This window comes from Schistocerca serialis, chromosome 8 (assembly GCF_023864345.2).
Source record: "Schistocerca serialis cubense isolate TAMUIC-IGC-003099 chromosome 8, iqSchSeri2.2, whole genome shotgun sequence".
NCBI lineage: Eukaryota > Metazoa > Arthropoda > Insecta > Orthoptera > Acrididae > Schistocerca > Schistocerca serialis.
In genome coordinates, this window is record NC_064645.1 from 127,222,842 (window position 1) to 127,249,250 (window position 26,409).

Here is a 26,409-nt window from a genome sequence, read left to right on the forward strand (position 1 = left end):
CTGCAACGTATTAGGCATGGAACTGTATTTGTGGTGTTCCATATATTTGTCCATCTCTGTAATTGCAACTGTGTAATTGTGTGCCGTTCACTAAACTCTGACCTTTGTTCGAAATATTGTCCTAGTTAGTAAAAATACATTTGAAATGTAAAGTTTTCGCTTAAGTTCCTATCTAATTGGAGAAGATCCAAAAATGATGCAAGGACTGGCAGTTAATCTCAACGTAAATAGATCTATCGAATTACACAAAATAGGCGAAAAGAGCCATTTATATTAGTTTATACTGTTGTAGGTAAACCTCTCGAAACAGTACCATGCGTACGATATCCATAAACAACCGTCAGGTACGATCTAAAGTAGAATGACTACATAAAACTAGTAACAGGGGAAGCAGACGCCAATATGAGATTCATTGGAAGAATCGTAAGGAAACGGGATTCGTCTGCGAAAGAACTGGTTTACAAGCGAATTTTCGATCGATTCTTGAATATTGCTCTTCGATCTGGGAGTCTTCAACGGGCAAAATTAGTGAGAGGTGATAGAGGAACTCCAAAGAAGAAAGGCACTTTTCGTCACGGGTTCGTTTAATGAGCTTTGCGTAACACGTCGGGGTTTACTGACCAAGTTCCGGTAACACTGATAAGTCACGCAATATATTATTTCCTTACAAATACATTTCGTGAAATGACGGGACGAGGAAGAGGGGAAAATGTCAGCAGCACTAACTGTAAGGTGACCTGCGGAGTATAGGCACAACTGCAGCTTGGAATTTCTTTCTGTCGGAAGGCGTCAATGAGTAATGAGAAAGCTGATTATGCTTGTGACAATGAAAACTCACGTAATTATTTCTGTAGCAACACCACTGTCGACTGGATGTATATTTTTATAATAATCCATGGCGTACACTTTGTCCTAACATGAATCATAGTAAGTCTAACGACGTCCTGATACACCGAAAGTCAGGGCACAGGTTACTAACAGGAGAATCTACAGGTAATTACGTTGATAATGAATCTATATGCAGTTGATCGACGTAATTCAAGACTGTTATTGTTGCGGTCTTCAGTCCAAAGACTTGTTTGATGCAGCTATCCATGCTACTCTATCCTGTGCAAGCCTCTCCGAGGAACTACTCCACCCTACACCCTTCTGAATCTGCTTAGTGTATTCATTTCTTGGTCTCCCTTTACGACCTTTACCCTCCACGCTTCCCTCCCTTGATGCATCAAAACGTGTCCTGCCGACCGATCCCTTCTTCTAGTCGAGTTGTGCCAAAAATTCCTCTTCTTCCCAATTCTATTCAGTACCTCCTCATTAGTTACGTGATCTAACCATCTAATCTTCAGCATTTTTCCGTAGCACCACTTTTCAAAAGTGTCTGCTCTTTTCTTGTCTACGCTGCTTATCAGTGTATTCGAGACTATTTTAATAAATTACTCCCTAGAGAAGAAAATTAGTATCTAGTGTACAAAATTACTCTCTAGTAATTACTACGTGTTGACTGTTGGAACATCAATGTATTATCACCACCTGCTGCAAAAAAAAAAGGGGGGGAGGGGGTTAAAGAGAGCGAGGCTTATCTCTGAAGTTAGGGGTTGAGCATTCAGATTCGAAGACCAAAGAAAGATAGTTCTTTTTGTAAATTCATTAGTGGCTGTTTTAATACACGATTTGTCTGTCTCATTATGTGCGGTAATAAATTTGTTACGACACTAACGTGTCGTAATATGGAAATATATGTGAGACGGCCGTTCGCTACGTATGGTCCACGCTGCAGATTGTGGCGCGCTGTCGCACGCCATATTACAACGGTGGACACAATACAGGCCCCGGCTTCGGCGTGCCTACGACCGCTGGAGAGCCATCAGCGCACGGGGCGGGCGCGCATTGTTGCTGGAATGCCGCTCTCCAGCGCTGGAGGAGCCCCAGGAATCGCAGAAACGAAACGAGCAATTTGCCGCCGCCCGCTCGGAATGCTGCCGACAGAGTCGCAGGGGTGGCCCGGAGAACAGCGGCGTCGGTTTCTGAGCAGAGGCGCCAAGAATCTGGCGCAGGCCCGAGATCTATACTGAAATATCTGAAGCCAAAACTTTCCTTCCTGTACAACATCGAACAGATCGCGGAAAACGGGGATCAATTCACGACGGAGGGATGATTTGGTGAGAAGAAGAACAAGAATGGGAATTTATCAAGATTTGAAGAGAAATTTTCTTAGGTCAGATGTAAACGGAAGATCTGCCCGACTGAATGTATAGTAAAAGAAATTGCGTAGACAGTTTGAGATAGTGTATTAATATCTCGTCACACTGCTGAAATCGAAGTTACGCCGCGCGGTTACAAAATTCGTAGCGGTGATTATGTGGTAACAAACAAAAACAAAGGTAGATCGAACCGAGACTGAAAGTACTCGTGTGGGCCCCAGGAGAAACCCGATTTGACTATAAAGATAACAAGGGGTGAAAGACGGTTATGCGAGTGACATATATAAATGAAAAGATTAATTCGGGTACATAGCAGCAGTGGCAGTCGGTGCAAGACAATACGGAAAGGTAAGAGAAAAGCACGAGCAAGCAAATCAGAATGAACTAAAATGGTTGCAGATCACAGCTTTGCAGTGTAAGAGTTCATGAATTCATTTCTGAGGTAGGAAACTTAGTTAGGGAAATGAATGCTGTGATATAGTGCTTCAGTGCGACAGTAATGGAGACCAATGTAAAAATTTGTGTCATTTATGTATCCTTCGAAAGTATATGCAAAGATGACAAAATGATTTTCATAACAAATGAAAATCACGGTAGACGACATAGTTGTCGCGATAGAATTCAGCAACTGTGCTGAAATTTCAAAAATGTTGCGACAAACTTCAGGAGGCATGGAGATCTTTTCTGAGCAGCACGTTGCAAGGCATCCCAGATATGCTCAATAATGTTCATGTATGGGGTGTTTGGTGGCCAGCGGAAGTGTTTAAACTCAGAATAATGTTCGTGGAGCCACTCTGTAGCAATTATGGAAGTGTAGGGTGTCGCATTGTCTTGCTGGAATTGCCCAAGTCCGTCGGAATGCACAATGGACATGAATAGATGCAGCTGCTCGGAAAAGATGCTTACGTACGTGTCACCTGTCAGAGTCGTATCTAGACGTATCAGAGGTCCCCATAAGTCCAACTGCACCCGCACAACGCCATTACAGAGCCTCCACCAGCTTGAACAGTCCCCTGGTGACACGCAGGGTCCATGGATTCATGAAGTTGTCTCCATATCTGTACACGGATCCACTCGATACAATTTCCAGTCTAACAGACTCTGTTACTCGCTCCTGTGAACGGGAACGCGTTATGCAGATCTTGGTGTCTCTCACGTCTATCTAGAAAAGATAACCTGAAGATGCCTAAAATAAGGCGAAACGCGTCGTTGAAAAATATAAAACTAAAATTGCAACCAAGACTGTTTTTAACCAATACTGGTAAGCACTGGTTTGCCGTATGCCACGTATTGATATGGATTGGAAGAATTTCTATAGGAACATTATTGTCTCATGAATGCTGTGGCGATACTTATACCGTGTCTTTGCTGCTCGTTTCTGTCGGCACTGTTATTGAAGTAGCAGTGATGCCTTTTCCGATTTTCTATAATAATCCATTATTTCAAGCCAACGCAAATTTTACCAATGAAAATTAATCTCCGTTCTTTTTTAAAAAACGATTTGTTAAAAAATGAAATATTTTTGGCAATGCTACTGTTACTAACTGATTTTGTCGTTTTTCTATTTTGTTATTAGTCATCATTATCGTCATCCCCTTCCAAGGATTAGATGTTGCACTCCCTGTTCCGGTCTCTATTATCCATCCAGCGATTTCTTACGAGGTCTACCTAGTTCTCTCTTTCCAGCCGGCTGATAATTCATTATTATTCTTGGTAATCTATTTTCTGTGATTCTGTCATGATGCTCTCTCCGTTTCATTCTGGTCACTTCTATGTTGTCATTAAAGGAAATGATTTTTAAACCTGATCTGATTGATTCATTCCTTATTTTTCCATTTTATTACAGCCGCTACGTATCTTATGAACGTCATCTCTGTTGCCTGTATACGTTATTTTTATCTTTTTTTGTTACTGTCGATGATTTGGAATCAAATGCAAGAGTAGATACTTTAGAATTTCATTTGTGTTTCTTTTCTTGCTTTTCTTCCCAAAGTTATTAGGTCAAATGGTTGAAATGGCTCTAAGCACTATGGGACTTAACATCTGAGGTCATCAGTCTTCTAGACTTAGAACTACTTAAACCTGACTAACCTAAGGACAACACACACATCCATGCCCGAGGCAGGATTCGAACCTGAAACCATAGCAGCAACGCGGTTCCGGACTGAAATGCCTACAACCGCTCGGCCACAGCGGACGGCAAATTACCAGTAAAAAATAAAAAAAAACCTGTTGTAACCGATATCAACAAATACCGAAACATATCCGTTATTCAGAACTGAAATACCGGTTTAGGTTAACCGGTCGGTTTTTCTTCCCATTCCTACATTAGAGATCAAGGTCCCTTATGGGACGCACGTGAAGTCAGATGTATCGGAAACCCTGTCGTTATTCGACAAGGGCACCGGCGAAAGCAGTGGTTCGGATCCAGCGCGGTGAAAGATGGAGCCATGCAGCTCGGGATAAGAAGGGTAGGGGTTGGGATGTGGTGGTGGTGCTGGGGGGAGGGGGGGGGGGGGGGGGGTTCTCAGTTGTCTAAGAGAGAGCCGAGAGCCGGTAGCCGCGCTGCAGAAACAATCACCCAGATGCGATCAGCAGCCGCCGGCGGTCCGTCAGTAAATCAATGGCGTGGCGCTCGCTGCCACCTCGCCGCCGCCGCCGCCGCCGCTCATCTGCATAACAACGACACCCGCCGCCGGCGCTGCCTCGCTCGCCGCCGCCCCCGCCGCCTCCGCCGCCTCCAGAGCTCGCAGCCGATAGTGCACCGCCACGGGCGCCCTGCGCCGCCTCAGATTTAAATGCTAATTAAGATCCCGCGCTCTCTTCACGAGCGAAAACAAAGTAAATCATTTGCTCACATCTAAAAACTAACAATGCCTCGGGGCTTTATGCCGGCCGGCGTGTATATACATGTAAATATATAGACGTGCGTGTACACAGCAGCCGACTACCGCGGCGCCAGATCGGAGATTTCTTGCGTCACGGATGTACGCTTCCCCTCCTCGCCCCTTGCGCCCCTCCCCCCTTCTCGGCATCTTATGCTATTCCCTTCCTTACCCCTGACATTCGCTCTGCCTGCATCCTGCACTGCACGTACAAAGTCGTATTAACAAGTACACTTCCGCATACGTTTTAGACGCGCGAGTATTCTGATTCGTGTTGTAACGTCTTGCTGCACATGGTACAGACCGTCTCTTTTTGCTGTTCCGTCCCCAAATTGTAATTGCGACATTTTGGGGAGGGGGTGGGGGGGGGGGGGGGGGAGGGTTATCGACAGTATGATAACTTGTTTGATACGGCTCACCACGAATTCCTTTCCAATCGCAACCTTTTCATCTCCGATTAGCATAAGCCCCTAATGTCTTCAGTTATTTGTTGGATATATTCCAATCTCTGTCTCGCTTCTGTGTCTCAATCTGTAAGAATGGAACTTTTATAGGAATGGTTTGATGCCCGTCGGTGAGTCTGTTTGTCTAACCCACTATTAGGAATATTCTTCTCAGGAACATGTAGACGTATCAAGTTCAAATTTATGTCACGTATTAAGGTTGTTGTCCCTTGCCGGGGTAAAACTTTTAAGCGTCTAAGTCGATTCAGTCAAGAGCTATGGCCATTTATGTCATGTATTTTGATGCTCGAAACCTATAGGGGTCAATCCGTTGACCTAGAATCGTGAAATTTGGCAAGAAGCAGTACAACTAAAGGAAAAAATTGAAAAATTGACAATTTGCAATTATGTCACACGAAAAAAATTTTTTTACCCTCTTTTTAACCGCCTGTCTGTTTGTCTCTTAACACCCCTTTCTCTCCGGAACATGTTGGTGTATCAAACAAAAAAAATTAAGTTTCTAAGTTAATTCACTCAAAAGATACTGCTATTTATGTCACATACACTCATCAGCCAGAACATTATGGTTCAAATGTCTCTGAGCACTATGGGACTTAACATCGGAGGTCATCAGTCCCCTAGAACTTAGAACTACTTGAACCTAACTAACCTAAGGACATCACACACATCCATGCCGAGGCAGGATTCGAACCTGTGACCGTAGAGGTTGCGCGGTTCCAGACCGAAGCGCCTAGAACCGCTCGACCACACCGGCCGGCTTGTTATTTTTATTACATCTCTGTACAATATATGCCTCTGAAAGGTATGTGAAACAACTTTTGTTTTTCTTTCAGCCGAACTGAAGATGGACGTTCTGAGAGAACGCGAGGTTAAGGAGAGCCTGGAACGCCAGTTGCTGGACGAGCAGAAGATAAGGGGTGAGTACAGGGAGACCATTTGATATCACAGCTAAAGGCGAAGCGCAGTCGTCAGCTCTGTCGTATAATGCTACTGAGAGAAAATGCGTCAGCTGCATTACACATGGCAGCACCTTATAATGTTCGTGGCATTTTTCTTGTATACGAGTAACGCTTAGCATCCTTGTCTCCGATACTGAACTTCGATACCTCGAGACAGAACCTTTCAGCCGCTTTTTGAAACTAAAAGTAGCATTAATATTTTTTTTATTTTAATGAAAGGCCCTAGATCTTTCCCTAGCCTCTTTAAAATAATGAATGATTCAAATTTTTTGATAGTAACAAGCAAAGAGAAGGTGTCGTGGTGATTATTTCCATAATTTGGTTCACAATTTCTTCGATAAATGACGAACGTTGTTTTAATTTTCGGACAGTGATTTCATATACCTCAGTGGCCATGTTCAAATAAGTCCGTTGGACCACACTTCGGCGACTTGCGTGTCCCAGAAACACCCCAGTTATCCAACTGGGGAACGCGATACATGTCTTATCGGAGAGCGACTGAAAATTTCCGGGGTCCGATCAGTATTCGATCCTGAGGGCATTAGGTCTCCATGCTCGTGCTTTACACCGTTTGACCATCTGCTCCTATAATTTCTGTATGAGATTGAAAGAAACGTATTTTCTAAATCGCTTCTCGACATTTTTTTTTTCTTTCCAGTCTCCACTTTGAGTTTTGTCTCAGCTGTTTAAGCAGGTATGAACACCAAATTATATTCTTTTATTTTTAACACAATTAAATATTTGTAGAACGCACGCGCGCACGCACGAACTAAATAAACGAAACGACACCAACTACTCCCCAATACAAGCTCCATAACATACGCTGGAAACAGTTCGACTTGCTGAGTTTCTGTAAGATTGTAACTGCTTTCTGAATTGTTATAGCCTCTAATGATGCCTCCCGCATTGGAGAACGAAACAGGCAGAGAAATATCTCTTGGACCACGCCCTAACCTCCCTAAAAAAAAAAAAAAAATCGGACAAGTTCGACTAAGACTCGTGCTCTAAGGATTCCATACCAGCTTAATTGTGTATGCAGATAGTTCACCTATTGGCTTTGTTGATTGTGTCTGTGCCGCATCGTTTGACTGGATTGATTTAGCAGCTTAATTTTTTACACCATTAAGGGACCACAGATATTAGTAGTTGACAAATTTCAACCTGATGCCTATACCCTTGCCTGAGAAAAGAAGGTCCTGACAGGCGACTAGACAGAGAGACGGAGAACAAATGCAATTTCTTTATGTGATATAACTACAGATTAACAATTTCTGGATTTTTTCTCTTTTACTTGCACTGAGAAACCTTGCTTCCTGCCAAATTTCATGAGTCTAGTTCAACGGGAAGTACCATATAGGTTCTGATGAGCGACCTTGCTAGTATAAAAACATGTGACATCAGTGGCCGAAAGTACTGATTCCAGTAGCATAGAAGCTTAAATTTTTTACATCGGGAAGGGACCTTAGACTTTAGTATGTGGCATAAATTTCAACTGGGTACATGTGCCCATTCGTGAGAAAAAAACATCTCAGCAGACGGGCGGTCAGTGAGACGGGTAACAAAGTGACTCAACAAATGTTCCGTTTTTACTGATTGAGCTAAGGAACAGTAAAAGAATTACCAAAAAGCCAGTACTGGGCGTGAATTTCTGCAAGGAATTCGTATGGTCGCCGTCCGAACTCCACATCGTGCGTGCGAGTGTGCAACGAAGAACTCAGGGGCGAATCTGAAAGCTGAGATGGCCATTTCTGTAACATCTACATCTGCGTGATTACTCTGCTATTCACAATAAAGTGCCTGGCAGGGGTCCAGTGAACCACTTTCAAGCTGTCTCTCTACCGTTCCACTCTCGAAGTCGCGCGGGAAAAGCGAACACTTAAATTTTTCTGTGCGAGCCCTGATTTCTCTTATTTTATCGTGATGACTCCCCTATGTAGGTGGGTGCCAACAGAATTTTTTCGCAATTGGAGGAGAAAACTGGTGATTGAAATTTCATGAGAAGATCCCGTCGCAACGAAAAACGCCTTTGTTCTAATGATTGCCACTGCAATTCACGTATCATGTCTGTGACACTATCTCCCCACTTTCGCGATAATACAAACCGAGCTGCCCTTCTTTGTACTTTTTCGACGTCATCCGTCAGTCCCACCTGATGCGGGTCCCACACCGCACAGCAATATTCCAGAATAGGGTGGACAAGCGTAGTGTAAGCAGTTTCTTTAGTAGACCTGTTGCAATTTCTAAGTGTTCTGCCAGTGAATCGCAGTCTTTGGTTTGCTCTATCCACAATATTATCTATGTGATCGTTCCAATTTAGGTTATTTGTAATTGTAATCCCTAAGTATTTAGTTGAATTTACAGCCTTCAGATTTGTGGAACTTATCGCGTAATCGAAATTTAGCTGATTTCTTTTAGTACTCATGTGAGTATCTTCACACTTTTCCTTATTCAGGGTCAATTGCCACTTTTAGAACCACACAGATTGTTGTGTTGGCAGAAGAGCCAACACCGTGTTGCTAGAGGAGGCCGAAATGCACGCGTTTTAGCTCACGCAGGCTGGCGTGAGGAGGGAAGAACTATACTGACGTGAGGTCTGGAACATGACAAGGAATTAGAATTCAGAAAGCGGACGTAATTAGTTTGATACTTAACTTTAATCCATTAATGATGAACGTCGCTCTTGACGGTACGTGATTCACAATATTATCAGTTCAGAACACATTCTTGAAGAATATGGCGCCTTGCTAGGTCGTAGCAAATGACGTAGCTGAAGGCTAAACTGTCGTCTCTGTAATTGAGAGCGTATGTAGTCAGTAAACCATTGCTAGCAAAGTTGGCTGTACAGCTGGGTCGAGTGCTATGGAGTCTTTCTAGACCGGCCGTGTGGCGGCGCTCGGTCTGCAATCACTGATAGTGGCGACACGCGGGTCCGACGTATACTAACGGACCGCGGCCGATTTAAAGGCTACCACCTAGCAAGTGGGATGTGTGGCGGTGACACCACACAGATATCTTATATAAATCATGTTGCAAGTCGGTTGAATCATCTGATGACATTACAAGACGGCAACTGCTGTGTACGTAGTTCCGCGTAGTCAGCGCGTACACAACTTTCCCACTAGAGCGCGCCCCGCTAAGCACAACAGCGCAGGCGCAGCGCTCGTCCATCTCCACACTACGAGATGGCGCTGCCTTAGAGACGGACCAAATTCCGCTTCCACCGATCCGCGTATTAATACGTAACGCAGCCAATGAGATTGCTGCTAACGTAGAATCTTTTCTCCTCGCGGATCACACTCGCGTAGTGATACCTGAACACGCGAGGTATTATAACGAGTGTACAGGCCTCCGATTAGTCAGTCTGCATTTGTCTGCACCAGTCTCTACCAGTCTATAGTCAAGTTTCAGTCTGCGCCTAATAAGATTATCATATTCCTGTACATAGCCATGAAGATAAATGAATAGACACTTTGTCAAGTATCAGAGATATATGGGAGAATAAGATTAACGTACCAAGACCAAAGGAACTTCAGATTGTCAATTGTAAATAGCATCCAGAACCAAGTTACGTAATATCTATATTTTTATTATTTTAATAAATGTGTGTGAAAATTAATCAAGTTCTGTTTAAAGTTGGTTACCGTCAATCGGCTACTCTAAGTGCGCAAGTGGCATTTCTATCGTCTGACCTAACGGCAGAAGATAAACACGCCATAATAAGACCACGAGACATATTGCTGACCGAGCGAGGTGGCGCAGTGGTTAGACACTGGACTCGCATTCGGGAGGACCACGGTTCAATCCCGCGTCCGGCCATCCTGATTTAGGTTTTCCGTGATTTCCCTAAATCACTCCAGGCAAATGCCGGGATGGTTCCTCTGAAAGGGCACGGCCGACTTCCTTCCCCATCCTTCCCTAATCCGATGAGACCGATGACCACGCTGTCTGGTCTCCTTCCCCAAAACAACCAACCAACCAACATATTGCTGACACTCGCCTACTTCGTTAGAGCGACAAGTCAAATAATCTAATGGTGTGTGTACCGAAGGTCATACAGTACGCACACCACAGTAACACTGTGCCGGCAGGTGAGAAAGACACAGTGCTCGAGTCAACGACCTCAGCTTTCCCACCATTATTCTGAGAATAAGATGGCGGAAAGTAAGAGGACAGCCAGCGCGTCGACGGCCCTACCGAAGAAGCGGAGTGTGACGTCAAAATGGCACGTGCGGCCGGCCACGCGGAGACAACGGCGGCCAAATTGATTCGGGGCCCTCCCGGAGCGGCGCGCCTTATTGAAATAACGACACGCGCAGCGCATCGCCCTCCGCGCAGTAGCCTAATTAGTGGAGGAGGAGCAGCCCGGAAGGTACGGCCGCCTAAATAGCGAGCGATAACCGCCTAAAGGTCCCCTCCGGCCGCGCCAGACAATGGCCCGCCGACGTCTCTCTCTCGCACTGTTATAAGACGGCGGCAGTCGCAAAGTCTGCGGGGCCTTGCGGCCGCACCCCGCCAACCCTTCCATTTACTGGTTATTGTAGCCGTGGAAAGGGATCCGGCCAAGATACTGCCGCGACCTTTAAGGAAAATGTCAAAGTCTTGTTAAATGTAAGAGGCGGAGCGGGAGCTTTGCGGGGACGGCGCGCCGGCGGCTGGGGGGCAGAGGAAGACGCCGCGCGGCGCTCGCCGGCCGTCTTCGCAGACCGGGGAGCGGCGAGCCTCCTCCGGAGAACAATGCTCGCAAAGGTCATTAACATCGGCGGCGCCCCAGCGGCGGGTCGCGCGCGCGCCCACTGACTTCTGTCGAAGTGTCACCGCCCGACCGTGACGGCGCGCGCGCGGCTGCCGTTGCGATTGAGTTACGGCTAATTAAATAGGCCTCTGCGAAACAAGGCTAATCAACTGAATTATGACGTATATATACAGCGGGGAATGGAGAGGGCAGGCGCCGGGTCCCAAATCTACTTACTACTCTCTCCGGCCGCCCCCTTTGATTTCGCCGCCGCCGTTCCGGGCACGGTCTGCGGACGCTACAGTCCCGCCGGAAAAAAAGATGCGAGCGACGGCATTTGTGCAAACTACTTGGGGACGCTTTGAAGTCAGAAGCCTCCACAGCGCGTAAATACTTTCGGTCGAAACAATAGCCGATGGAGACTACTCTTACTCCGCATTGCAGTTTCAAACCTATTGCAACGCAGACTACAGATTGCGCTACAAAAACCAATAGAAAAACCAAGCAGCTGCCAAGATATTTCGTTCAGTATTCACAAACGGCAGAAAAGGGCTTCTAAACTGCAGCTACCTGCTATACATTGTAAATGTTACCCCTGGCATAAGTAAAATACCGCTGAAACACCGTGGTAAAGTGATCCATTGCCCCCCCCCCTCTAAAATCATCATATTTAATATTTTCGTCGTTTGTCAGATGCACCTGTGCTCTTCGAGATATGGACCGTCTATACAACTGAATAAAAAGGCTGTTTACATGATAAATTTACCGAATAAAATCGACTCAACGGAGAAAACTACGTAAAAACATAGGAAAAAATACAGCTCAAAGCCAAAAACAATAAGTATAATATCCACATAGTACAAAGACTCAACCACAAAACCAACAGCCGGCCGGGGTGGTCGAGCGGTTCTAGGCGCTACGGTCTGGAACCGCGCGACCGCTACGATTGCAGGTTCGAATCCTGCCTCGGGCATGGGTATGTGTGATGTCTTTAGGTTAGTTAGGTTTAAGTAGTTCTAAGTTCTAGGGGACTGATGACGTCAGAAGATAAGTCCACATAGTGCTCAGAGCCAGTTTTGAAGAAAACCAACACAACTAAACAAAAATGAAAATAAGAGGAGGGCACAAGTGCTACAGGACCCCACAAACAACACAGACTCTACGGTACACACAAAAATACAGAACAGAAACAGTCATGAGGCGACTAACAGAAAGAAATGGTACACTTTAAACACAAGCAGAAACCAGCACACACAATAACAAATTTACTAAAGCAACGAGGATCACACATAGCCTAGAAAAAAAGAAACACACTCAAGTCAGCTGCCCGCGGTGGCCGAGCGGTTCTAGGCGCTTCAGTCCGGAACCGCGGGACTGCTACGGTCGCAGGTTCGAATCCTGCCTCGGGCATGGATGTGTGTGATGTCCTTAGGTTAGTTAGGTTTAAGTAGTTCTAAGTTCTAGGGCACTGATGACCACAGATGTTAAGTCCCATAGTGCTCAGAGCCATTTGAAGCCATTTCACAGGCATCTTATCCGCATGACTGTAACGGATCGTGCAGCCACATGTCGATCCCTAAGTAAACAGATAGGGACGTTTGCAAGACAACAACCATCTGCACGAACAGTTCGACGACGTTTGCAGCAGCATGGACTATCAGCTCGGAGACCATGGCTGCTGTTACCCTTGACGCTGCATCAGAGACAGGACCGCCTGTGATCGTGTACTCAACGACGAACCTGGGTGCACGAATGGCAAAACGTAATTTTTTCGGATGAATCCACGTTCTGTTTACAGCATCGCAGTGAACGCACATTGGAAGCGTGTATTCGTCATCGCCATACTGGCGTATCGCCCGGCGTGATGGTATGGGTGCCACTGGTTACACGTCTCGGTCAGCTCTTGTTCGCATTGACGGCACTTTGAACAGTGGACGTTACATTTCAGATGTGTTACGACCTGTGGGTCTACTCTTCATTCGATCCCTGCGAAACCCTACATTTCAGCAGGGTAATGCACGACCGCTTGTTGCAGGTCGTGTACGGCCCTTTCTGGATACAGAAAATGTTAGACTGCTGCGCTGGCCAGCACATTCTCCAGATCTCTCACCAACTGAAAACGTCTGGTCAATGGTGGCCGAGCAACTGGCTCGTCACAATATGCCAGTCACTACTCTTGATGAACTGTGGTATCGTGTTCAAGCTGCATGGGCAGCTATACCTGTACACGCCATCCAAGTTCTTCTTGACTCAATGCCCAGTCGTATCAAGGCCGTTATTACGGCCGGAGGTGGTTGTTCTGGGTACTGATTTCTCAGGATCTATGCACCCAAATTGCGTCAGTTCTAGTATATTTGTCCAATGAATGCCCGTTTATCATCTGGATTTCTTCTTGTTGTAGGAATTTTAATGGCCAGTAGTGTAACTTTATTTTCACAGTTGAGATAGCAAGCCGCTCACCCGACAACCGATACCATACACGCAACTGTGGCCATGGCGTCTAAACGAACACGACCACTCATGACATACGAGACTCCAGGTCGCTGAGGTAGACTCACTTGTCACGATTAGTCTTCTAAGACAAGAAAGGCGATCCTAAAAAATGGATGTAAGAGAAGAAGAGAGAGAGAGAGAGAGAGAGAGAGAGAGAGAGAGAGGTAGGGAGAGAGAGAGGTAGGGAGAGAGAAATTAGTACAGGAACAAAGAACGGAGAAAGCACAGTGATGGGTCTGGCGCGTGTTGAGACGTGGATTTTCGTGGGGAGCTGACGCCTGCTCTGGCAGAGCTGAAGCTTATCCGCCTGCGGTGACGGCCGCGGGGTCCCGGTCTCCGGGAGCCGGGCGCCGTCCCGCCACCTGCGCCAAGTTGCGACCGCGCGCTCACCGTGCGGTCTGCGCGCCATCCATCAGCAGCTGGAGCCGGCCGGCCGATAACCGCGCCCCATTACCGCCGCTAATTAGCTCCGTCCCGCGCGCGAAAAGCTGGCCCGCCTTTGAGACGCCCACTGGTCTGGCACGAGGGCGGGCCCGCACAGCGCTCTGGTACTAGCGCCCTCAACCACTGCCAGTCCAACATGCCCTGACACTTTCTGGGGAAAAAAATTGGTGTTGTACCTAATACGTTCCTTGCTTCGTACTTCTTTCTCAAGTACCACAGTGCGTGGAATCAACGAGTTCCTAGCGCTGTGCGCCTCTCGATACAAGCTATGCGAAATTCAGTTTCGCAATACCCTGGACAAACGCTCTACTAGATTGACCACCGATTGTTAATATACGATTTTACGTCAACATATATAAGGTGTGCAAAATAAAACTGCTTCAGAAATAATTTCGTGCTCCTCAAGATCTGCAGCTCAGTTCACATCATCTGCAACTGGAGCAGACGCTGTTGGTTGGGTTGCCTATCTCAAGGCGCATGAATTATTTTTCTGGGATGATTTTACGAGGGACATATATCTTTTTTAAAAAGGGCCCAATCGGTCGAGAAATTAAAGCCATAGTGAAAATCCGATGGAGCTTTGCGTAGGTTATCTAATACGCTCGTCAACTGCATCACATCTGAGTTCTCAGTTCTGAGCATGCAGGGAGCACATAATGATGCTCAGAGTAACGGAGTCTCTGGACAAATGTGAAGTGCACGCTGTCCTTCGAGTTCTTCGTGCTGGGAGAGGGGGGTTACACCTGATTTCATGCGGCCCACGTAACGTAACTGTCATGCGTGACTGCAAAGTGCGGCAGTGGTGCAAGAACTTTGAAGCAGGATGCACAGACATTCATGATGGGGATGTCTTATGAGGGTACAGACTACTCAAGAAAATTGTGTGCGAGGGTCAGCTAAGAATTTGTGAAGAGGTATGTTGTCATGAAATGTTGTTCTTCTTCATGACAATGCTCAGCTACACACTGCAGCTGCAACACAGACTCTCATGCAACGTTTTTGTTGAGAAATATTTGATCTCCTTTCTTACATCCTGGACTTAATTTCTTTTGCTTTTCATCTCTTTGCTCGCGTGAACCGCTGGCGTTGAGGACAGCATTTTGGCACAGACAGCGCGCAACAGGCCAGCATAGAGAATTGGTGGAAAGCACAGACGGCTACCAAATGTCTAAGTCGGAGGTGACTATGTAGAAAAGCAGTAGCTTAAAGTTGCAGATAAAACGTTTTTGATGTTGACTGTGGTTTCCATTTCGCGACTGATCAGACCTTGAAAATAAAATAGGCCTCGTATTTTGTTCATTCTGTACATTTATGCTCTTCAATCTACCTTACGGTATATGGCGGAGGGACCTCATAAATCCGTGAACCTTGCATGTCAGCAGGGGACCCTTCAAGCTGGTGGAGGCTCTGTAATGGTGTGGGGTGTGTGCAGTTGCCGGCCGGAGTGGCCGTGCGGTGCTAGGCGCTACAGTCTGGAACCGAGCGTCCGCTACGGTCGTAGGTTCGAATCCTGCCTCGGGCATGGATGTGTGTGATGTCCTTAGGTTAGTTAGGTTTAATTAGTTCTAACTTCTAGGCGACTGATGACTTCAGAAGTTAAGTCGCATAGTGCTCAGAGCCAAATACTGTGTGCAGTTGCAGCGATATGGGACTCCTGATAGGTCTAGATAGGGCTCTGACAGATGACATGTATGTAAGCAGCCTGCCTGATGAATGCATAAATGCCGGCCGCGGTGGCCGAGCGGTTCTATGCGCTTCTGTCCGGAACCGCGCGACCGCTACGGTCGCAGGTTCGACTCCTGCCTCGGGCATGGATGTCTGTGTTGTCCTTAGGTTAGTTAGGTTTAAGTAGTTCCAAGTGCTAGGGGACTGATGACCTCAGATGTTAAGTCCCATAGTGCTCAGAGCCAATTGAACCAATGCATAAATTCACACCCATTGTGCAATTCCAGCAGGAAAATGATCCCACACGTCCAGAAATGCTACAGAGTGGCTCCAGGAACACTCTCGGGAGTTTGAACACTTCCGCTGGCCATCAACCTTCCTCACAACGTTCTGTTCAGAAGATATCTCCATCTGCTCGTTCTCTTACGGATGTATGGAGAGCTCTGCAGGATTCATGGTGTCAATTCCCTCCAGCACTACTTCAGACATTAGTCGATTCCATGCCACGTCGTGTTGCGGTACTTCTGCGTTCTCGCGGGGCCCCTACACGATACTAGGCAGGTGTACCAGTTTCTTTGGCTCTTCAGTGTATTAGACTCAAAATACAGTCATTGCAGGTCGTCCTTTCATAAGATGTATTTCTTCTTCTAATGAAGTGTTATTAGAGGTGAGGCGTACTTTATTATTTAAAATACAGCTAAAGATTTTACAGCCTGTGTTATTGAGGCTAATTCCTCTATTGTTGGTGTTCTTGTTATATTACTCTTTACCCAGTCGTGCTGATATAAAAGGAAGTCACACTGACAAGTCGTCTGTCGTAAGCGCTAACCACATAAAGCAGTCATTTAAGAAGAGAGCTTCAGCACCCAGGTAGTCCGACATGCGCCGTGTTGACCTGTTCCCAGCTGGAGACGGCGCTTAGGGAACGGTAGGCAGGCGTCCCTCCGCTGTGGAACGGAACTCCCGCTGAGTCACCGGAGGCGGCGGTTTATCGCGGTCTGGGGGCGGAGTCTGGAGCCTGGCCGCCAGATGATGAATGGACGCGCCTCTCATCAATCTCTGCGCGCATTACGCTATCTGCCATTGCTTTGTCCTGCAGCCGCGTGTCAATCACCGCGACTTCATTTTCCTACGCAGTTCTCAGCTGCCGAGCACCCGCATTTCTCAAGATAAGCTGCAAGCAGCGGCTGCATTCGTCAGGCGACAGGCACCAGGAAATGGCGTCGGATTTTCGGTCCATCCTCCCCATAAAGGATGCCCCCCCGTATCGCGACCTGGCGGGTGGGTTTACCTCGAATGTAGAACTTTCTGCTGGTTACACGTGTCGCCGCGTCTTCTCCGCTCGGAGACATATTGAAATATTTTCATAAACCACAAGGAGGGTCTCACGATTGATCACTTGCGAGTGAATCCTGACATAAAAACGTTGTAGCGGGAAGAATATCTGGAACTCTTGTATTACTTGTTCAGTTCTCTGACAGTTATCGCTACGCCTAATATTTACTTTCGCTATATGGAAAAATGATAGAGCTGCACTGTAGCCTTGAGTCATATCAGGGAGCAAAAGTGCCAGACAGTGCAACATATGTACCATATGTTTAATACAAATTTACTTGTGAAATTAGTTCGTCTTGAATTTTCGAGAAGATCGATGACTATAGGTACCTACAGAATTTGCACTGTTTGTCACGTTTCTATGTATTTGAATACATAACCGGTTTTAGTTTTTCAGTGATCTTCGCACAGTGAAAAAAGCGAAACACAGAGGATATGCAATTGTAAACTTCTACTTTACCCATGAAATGTCGGGATTAGCCGCGTGATATCTGTTTCTTGTTTCCCTTTTTTCTTTATTTTATAGGATAGTAAGAAATTAGTCCTTACCAATCCATGATCAGATGAACTGAATACATTACACAATAAGTTGTGAGGGTAGAAGTACAAGTGCAAAGCAGCCTGTTTCCATAAGAGCGGGGATGATATCTTACTTCTCTGCTGTTCATTGAAAAAGCAATCAAGGAATTTAAACGATGTCGGATTAAAATTCAGTGTGGAATTACATCATTAAGATTCGCTGATGTTGTTACTATCCTCGACGAAAGTAAGGAAAAATTACAAAAATGGTTCAAATGGCTCTGAGCACTATGGGACTTAACTGCTGAGGTCATCAGTCCCCTAGACTTACAACTACTTAAACCTAACTAACCTAAGGACATCACACACATCCATGCCCGAGGTAGGATTCGAACCTGTGACCGTAGCGGTCGCGCGGTTCCAGACTGTAGCGCCTAGAACCGCTCGGCCTCACCAACCGGCGAAAAATTACAGTGCCTGTAGAAAAGAATGAACAGTTCACTGAGGCCAGAGAGCAACCCACAGAAAGACGAAAATGGTGAGGTGCAGTAGATATGAAATTAATAACAAACTTAACATCGAAAGCGAGGACCACGTAGTAGACGAAGCAAAGGAACAACGCTACCTTAGAAGCACATTAACACTTGACAGACGGAGCAAGGAGGACATAAGAAACAGATGGGCATTGGCACAGAGTGCGTTCCTAGTCAGAATTTAAGGAAGAAATTTTTAAGAATCTGCACCTGGAGCACAGAATTCTTTGGAAGTGAATCATGAAGTGTTAGAAAACCGAGAAAGAAGAGAATCGAATAGTTTCAGGTGTGGTGTCGCAGCATGAACAAAGCTAAGTGGAACTAGAAAAAAGTGAAGCTTTTGTGCAGAATGGTCGAGGAAAGGAGTGTGTGGGAAACTTTACTAGAACAAGGGCGAGGATGATAGGATAAATGTTAAAACGTTAGACATTAAGTTCCTTTGTACTACAGGGGAAAGAACTGCAGGTGATGACAGAGACTGGGTCATATACAACAAATGTTTCCCCTGAGCTGGAAGGATTCGCAGAGGGTAAAAGATTGTTTCGGTCCACATCAAACTCGCCGGGAGAGTGATGACCATGCCATCCACCCCCCCCCCCCCCCCCAAAAAAAAAAGAAAGAAAATTTAAAAAATGCAGACCTGCATGTGACAGTGTTGGCCGTGTCATGGTTGACCACCAAAAGCACAGATATGGTCGTGAACAGTGTAACTGTGGGTACGGGTGGCCAGCGGGCGTGGCTGCCGCAATAGCTGTGTGGGGCGACAGAGGCAGCGGCGGTGTTTGCGGGGGCGGAGGTAGCGCTGCTAATGCCGCGCCTTCCGCCCTCGCCGTCATCGCCGGCCACGCGTCCGGTGCACTGCCTTTGCCGGCACACCTGCACGCTGCGCTCGCTGACACATTTAGCTCTCGGTTGACCGAACGCCTCAGCAGCATTTGCCGGTATAAAGAATGCCGTCTGAGAAATAGTGAAGCGGGGAGTTAAGGGTGACGCCGGCAGTGCTGCCTGGAACTGCACAGTGTTTTCTCGTGGCATTTCCACATCGGTACACAAGTTGGAGATCGCTGTGTAATTTGCTGCAGCAGCTAAATAAAAGGCAAACTGCGATTAATCAGGTCACTATAATGAAGGGCTGCAAAACAAATGTTGTAGGTATTTACTTAACTTCATTTTGGTTCCTAAGATACAGGTATTCACTCTTGGTAAATTCGGGATAAAATTACGGTATAGTATAAAGAAGTTAAAAATACACTACTGGCCATTAAAATTGCTATACCAAGTAGAAATGCAGATGATAAACGGGTATTCATTGGACAAATATATTATACTGGAACTGACTTGTGATTACGTTTTCACGCAATTTGGGTGCATAGATGCTGAGAAATTAGTACCCAGAACAACCACCTCTGGCCGTAATAACGGCCTTGATACGCCTGGGCATTGAGTCAAACAGAGCTTGGGTGGCGTCTACAGGTACAGCTGCCCATGCAGCTTCAACACGATACCACAGTTCGTCAAGAGTAGTGACTGGCGTATTGTGACGAGCCAGTTGCTCGGCCACCATTGACCAGACGTTTTCAATTGGTGAGAGATCTGGAGAATGTGCTGGCCAGGGCAGCAGTCGAACATTTTCTGTATCCAGAAAGGCCCGTACAGGACGTGCAACATGCGGTCGTGCATTATCCTGCTGAAATGTAGGGTTGCGCAGGGATCGAATGAAGGGTGGAGCCACGGGTCGTAAAAGTCTGAAATATAATAAGAGAATAGCCTTTATCGTTCATAACAAATATAGACAGAGCATGATCCTTTATCGTCCAACACAAAAAAGACAGAGCATGATTTCTCTGTTGTGTGTCCAGCTGCCACATAGTTGCTGATGCAGTGCCAGAATTTAGTCAAGGATTCTTCCAACACTCTGTGCAACGATATGCGCTACACGACAAGTATAGTGGATGTCACAAAAGGTGAAAGATTTCGTTTGAGGCAACGTCAAAGAACTTGCCGTTAACACTGTAGCACCTGCCTGAGCTGGTACTTCAGACTACCCGCTGGCAAGTAGCCACTGGTCGAGCTGCCGAGCAGGTGTTGCCGTGTCTGGTGCAAGTCTCGCGTCGGCCAGAGGCAGAGATTAGGAGAGCGAGAGTCGTCCGCCCCACCCGCGGGTAACCCAAGCGGCGCGCAAACAGCGGGCCATTAGCGCTGGCCGCGCGCCGCCCCCGCCGCCCCCGCCAGTGTCGGGTTGCCACCACATTGCTATCCATGGTGGCCCCTCCTGTGCAAATACCGCGTCGCTGGCCACGTCTCTGGTGACCGCAAGGTGGCTGCGAAAACGCAGCGCGTGTACTACTACGTGATATGCCACTGAAGATGACACGTCATACTAGCCCTTCACTGGTCGTTGTCCTGTGACATTACGGCTAAGAAGACACGATGCTATAGACCGTACCGTCCTCACACTCTCGTACATGATTCTTCGGCTGTTGGTGATTAGCTCCAGACAAGCTCAGTCGCCCACCGATTTTCGTTTCTCACTATTATAGGGGCCCGCATAGCGTCAGGGCACCAATCATCACTTGGACAGGATTTGTGATTGGTGTAAAGAATGGCAGCTAACTCTAAATATAGGTAAATGTAAAGTAATGCAGATGAATAGGAAAAAGAATCCTGTAATGTTTGAATACTCCATTAGTAGTGTAGCGCTTGACACAGTCACGTCGGTTAAATAATTGGGCGTAACATTGCAGAGTGATATGAAGTGGGACAAGCATGTAATGGCAGTTGTGGGGAAGGCGGATAGTCGTCTTCGGTTCATTGGGAGAATTTTGGGAAGATGTGGTTCATCTGTAAAGGAGACCGCTTATAAAACACTAATACGACCTGTTCTTGAGTACTAATTGTGGTGTCACCGCCAGACACCACACTTGCTAGGTGGTAGCCTTTAAATCGGCGGCGGTCCATTAGTATACGTCGGACCCGCGTGTCGCCACTGTCAGTGATAGCAGACCGAGCGCCACCACACGGCAGGTCTAGAGAGACGTACTGGCACTCGCCCCAGTTGTACAGACGACTTTGCCAGAAGGGGATCACTGACAATTACGCTCTCAATTGCCGAGACGATAGTTAGCCTAGCCTTCAGCTACATTTGTTACGACCTAGCAAGGCGCCGTATTCAATTGCTAATTAATATTATGAAGCATGTATCATCAAGAGCGATGTTCTACAATTATGGATTAAAGTTAAGTATTCCAGAAGCTACGTACTTTTCTTTATAGCATTCATTACGTATCCTGTTTCAGACCTCACGCCAGCCTGCGTGAGTTTAAGCGCGTGCCTTTCGGCTTCCTCCCATTGTGTCTAGGCTGTCTTGCCTAGACACAACACTAATCGAGCATTTGGAATCCCTATCAGGTCGGATTGAGGGATGACATAGAAGCAATTCAGAGGCGGGCTGCTAGATTTGTTACTGGTAGGTTTGATCATCACGCGAGTGTTACGGAAATGCTTCAGGAACTAGGGTGGGAGTCTCTGGAGGAAAGGAATCGCTACAGAGGAAATTTAGAGAACCAGCATTTGAGGCTGACTGCAGTACAATTTTACAGCCGCCAACTTATATTTCGCGGAAAGACCACAAAGATAAGATAAGAGAGATTAGGGCTCGTACAGAGGCATATAGGCCGTCATTTTTCTGTTTGGGAGTGGGACAGGGAGAGAAGATGCTAGTTGTGGTACGAGGTACCCTCCGACACGCACTGTATGGTGGATTGCGGAGTGTGTATGTAGAAGTTGATCATCAGACCGAGTTTTCACTTCGGAAGCTGTCATCAATGATGATGATACCTGATTCCAGCATCACAGAGTACCCATACACAAGAATGAGTCCTTGAGAAAGAGATTGCTACTCCAAAACTAACCAAAAAAAAAAAAATATATAAATAAATGACAATGAAGTATGTCTCTGGAACATCTATTATCAAAACAAATACCTCATCAGCTACACATTTACAAGTATAATTCTCCTTCAAATAATGGAGAAAATCATTCAGTCTATGGGCCACCCCCGATGGCGTACTTGAGAAGACTCTAGCTCCTACTCTCTTGATTAACTCCACACACTTTTGCAAGCTGCACAGCTAGTCACTGATATGTTTAACGCTATGCACCGTTAAATAGTGAATTAACTCTTACTTTACAGGAGTTTCCTCCTGCAAAATAGATTCGTCTACTTGGAATAAAATTCATATGAGTGTCAGGGTAGGTCATTACGAAACTTTGGAAACAATCATAGAACATACTTTTCGATCGTTTTTGCAGCAGGACCACTAAGATGTTGAACCCTGAAGAGTAATGTTACACATACGGTTGTTGTATCACAATGACGCGGCCTTATACGCAAAAGGAATTTATTCAAAATCACATTGGTCGTGGAAACCTGTGCACTTATAGTCGCCTGCTGCTGCTGCAACTGCGACAAGGCAATCAGGACTCAGGGACAGTTAATTAAACTGTCACATTTTGTGACATTTATGCTAAATTTTCTTTTGATTTATTTAGGAGCAAAACATGAAGTTCGCTGCTGTGTTGATAAATAATTGCCCAGCTGGTTCACGTGTATCGGGATATCTTACCACATACACCGTACAAGAGCGAACTGCGTTTTTCCTACACTCTCAAGTACAAGAGGGAACTGCAATCTTTCTACACTCTCCATATACCATGAGCTTGTCGGCTTTTTCTGCATTGGTAAGCCCACTCACAACCTACTGCTTAGACTGTCACACGCTAGCTAACTAGCAAGTCGCGGTTCGCTCAAGAAACACACAAGCACACTGTAAACAAACATAGCAACATCGTACCTAGCAACCATGCAAGCTGAATGGCATAAACAAATGTTGGTGTGGAAACTATTCAAAATACGATATGTCCCACTATAATGCTGCAACGAATACCACTGACATTCTAATTTATCCTGCTTTTAGTTTGTTAATGTCAATAGACACTGTTTGATTTAAAAAGTGTACATTTGCACAAAAACTACACTTTCTAAGTGTTATTACAATCTGTTTATTGGCTAGCAACACGAGCCCCTGACCACCAACCCATTCCTTGAAAACTGCGTGTCAATAGCGCTTTCCATTCCTGCAATATTTGCAGAAGTTTTAGGTGGTTCACGCTGTGTTTGAGAAGTAAATAACATCTCCATCTTCAGAGTAATGGTAACGACTTATTTACTAAAGCAGCAGTAAATCCCTGAACGCATCGTTCCCCTTGTACATCGCTCTTTGGAACCTGATCTTCCTAATTTCGAGTATTTTTAAACGAAGCAATCTTCTTAAATTACCTTTTCCCAGAACTCGTTATATCAGAAACATCTGTTTTATGCACCTATAAATTATTCTTATGTGTGCCACTATCATTATTGTTATTAATGTTATACATATTGTCCTTATTACTATTATTATTACTCTTAGTACTATCATTATTAATGTCAGCAGCTGCAGTGGTAGAACTACTGCCAGTACTAAATTTATTAGTTCATAGTCAGTATAATTCACTCACACTGCCACTTCAGACACTCAAACACATTTTGATACTAGCTGTCGTATTAAAATGGTTATTTCTTACATAAAAAAGCACTGCGTCTACAGGCCACAAGTAGCCCATCGGGACCATCCGACCGCCGTGTCATCCTCAGAGGAGGATGTGGATATGAGGTGCGTGGGGTCAGCACACCGCTCTCCCGGTCGTTATGATGGTATTCTTGACCGAAGCCGCTACTTTGCGGTCGAGTAGTTCCTCAATTGGCATCACGAGGCTGAGTGCACCCCCAAAAACGGCAACAGCGCATGGAGGCCTGGATGGTCACCCATCCAAGTGCCGACCACGCCCGACAGCGCATTACTCCGGTGATGTCACGGGAACCGGTGTATCCACTGCGGCAAGGCCGTATTTCTTACATAACAATGATGTAATAGACACAGCACGTGTGAAACCGTGGTGCGATGTAACAGATCAGTGTGAAACAAATAAATAAAAATTAAAAAAATATCTATACATGAATAAAAGCACGAGGTCACATCTGAGTTCTCATGTCACATGGTCACCTCATAGGATTCTCTGTATAAGAGTCAATAATCCACATTCAGTCCGAAGAAATTTGTAGTAGGACGTCTATAACGTTGCGTGACCAACCATTACTTGTTTCACGGGTCAGAAAATCCTGTAACAGCAAGTGACTGTGTCGGGACCATCTGACGCCAGCAGGCTGCGACGCGCGCGCCGCAACGACCGGGACGACAATGGTGCGCTCGGCACCCCCTCCCCACTCTAGCTCGCAATGCCCCCCTCCCCCGTCCCCAGTCTAAACCCCTTATGCAGGCGTGCCGTTGTAATTAGCTCCCCCGAGACCGACAAATAAATCACCGCGGCCGGTCGTCATCAGCACCATGGCCACCATCATCAATTGGCATCACATTCGCCGCCAGCGGCTTAAACGGGTCGTTCATCGCACGCGCTTGTCACCGGCCGGCGCCGCGCGCTGCGCTAACACCCCGCCGAGCCCCACTGACAGTTTTCATTTAAAAATCACTGTGCGCCTTTTTACTTCTCTCTCTCTCTTTTTTTTTTTTTTTTTTGCCCCTATTCTGCCAGCCGCAGTGCGTCCGCAGCAGCGCCGAACACTGGCGGAGCCACCGTATAAATTCGCGTTTATATTTGATGCCGGCAGCGGGGCTGAACCGGGGGGATTTCGCCTGTCTGATATTTTAACCTCGCGGACGACTCGCGCGAAATACGGGATGCAGCCAGCGGACACGATAGGCGATGGGATGGGATGCGATGCGATGGGATGGATGGACGAGCTTTAGGCTGGATTTCATTTCTGCTTTAAAAATGTCATAGACGGGGACGGAGGAGGGATTGGGGGGTGGGAGCAGGGGTTAACGGAGAGAGCGAAGCTCCATACTCTTTTCATGAGCAGTCTTCATGCTAATGTCGTTCAATATTAGATAAAGAAGCCCTCCGCTATTGATAGCGGCGGTTTTTTAATATAACCGTATCTGGGATCAGTGCGAACTGGGATTTCTCCTCGTCTTTGCTCGGCTCGGCGAGACCGCACCAGTACCGGGTGAAATTAGCTCTGCGTGATGTGTTTACACAGGATTAATGTTAGAGCGAAGGGGGACTCTTTTTTTGTGCAGTTCGAAGAAGCATGTATTGAGGATTTACAGGACAGCTAAACGCGTGACGAGGGGAAAAGATACAAGTTTCTGTTCTTACACTTCTATGTAGTCTTAAGCGACTACATAACTAAGTGAAATGGCTGTAAACTCTATAATGTTTCCCTCACTTCTTACTTATTTCAACAGAGGAGACAGTTTCTAATCGACGCCTGCGATTTGTCTGCTACTTACCAAAGAATTCTCGCCGAGAAATATGGAACGGGATATTCGTATTGATCTTGCAGTGAGAGGAATCTAGTGACACACCGCAGTGATTAAAAAAATATTCAAATGTGTGTGAAATCGTATGGGACTTAACTGCTAAGGTCATCAGTCCCTAAGCTTACATACTACTTAACCTAAATTGTCCTAAGGACAAACACACACACCCATGCCCGACGGAGGACTCGAACCTGCGCCGGGATCAGCCGCACGCAGTGGTTAGCATATGGACTCGCATTCGGGAGGACGACGGTTCAAACACACGTCCGGCAGCCAGAATAATAGAGGGAAAGCTGTCGCAGCTGTAGAGGGTGTAATAGGAGGGGTGTTCAAAAAGTTTTGAACTTTTGGCAGGCAGAAACAATTTATTGTTTTGAAACACATAACCCTAATCTCCTTCAAAGTAGTCTCCTTGGTAATTCACACACTGCTCCCACTGACCCAGCCATTGTTGAGACCACTCCTGGAATGCGACTTGTATCTTCTATTGACTCAAATCGTGTTTAGGCTGAGAACTAACTGAAAGTCACACGAAGTCGTGGCTAGGGTGTTGGGAGCCTGACTAACCACAGGAATGTTGTATTGGGCAAGGAAAATCTGAATCATTTGCGCAGAAGGGACCTGTGCCTTATCACGAATTTCGAATACACTCTACCCAAGCACAAATCGTCGGTCAGAATTCTGAAAAAACATATCCAGTTCTCACCCCAATCACGTTTGCAAATTGTCGAACTGTCGGC

The 26,409-nt window shown here is 46.2% G+C and overlaps 1 protein-coding gene across 1 annotated transcript in view; it reads left to right on the forward strand.

The window, feature by feature from the left end:
- Positions 1–26,409, forward strand: part of LOC126416867 (dachshund homolog 2-like) — an 879,718-nt gene that overhangs the window by 734,730 nt on the left and 118,579 nt on the right. The window contains exon 10 of the mRNA XM_050084750.1: positions 6,384–6,467. Coding sequence (XP_049940707.1) covers positions 6,384–6,467 — 84 coding nt within the window. The remainder of the gene's footprint in view (positions 1–6,383; positions 6,468–26,409) is intronic.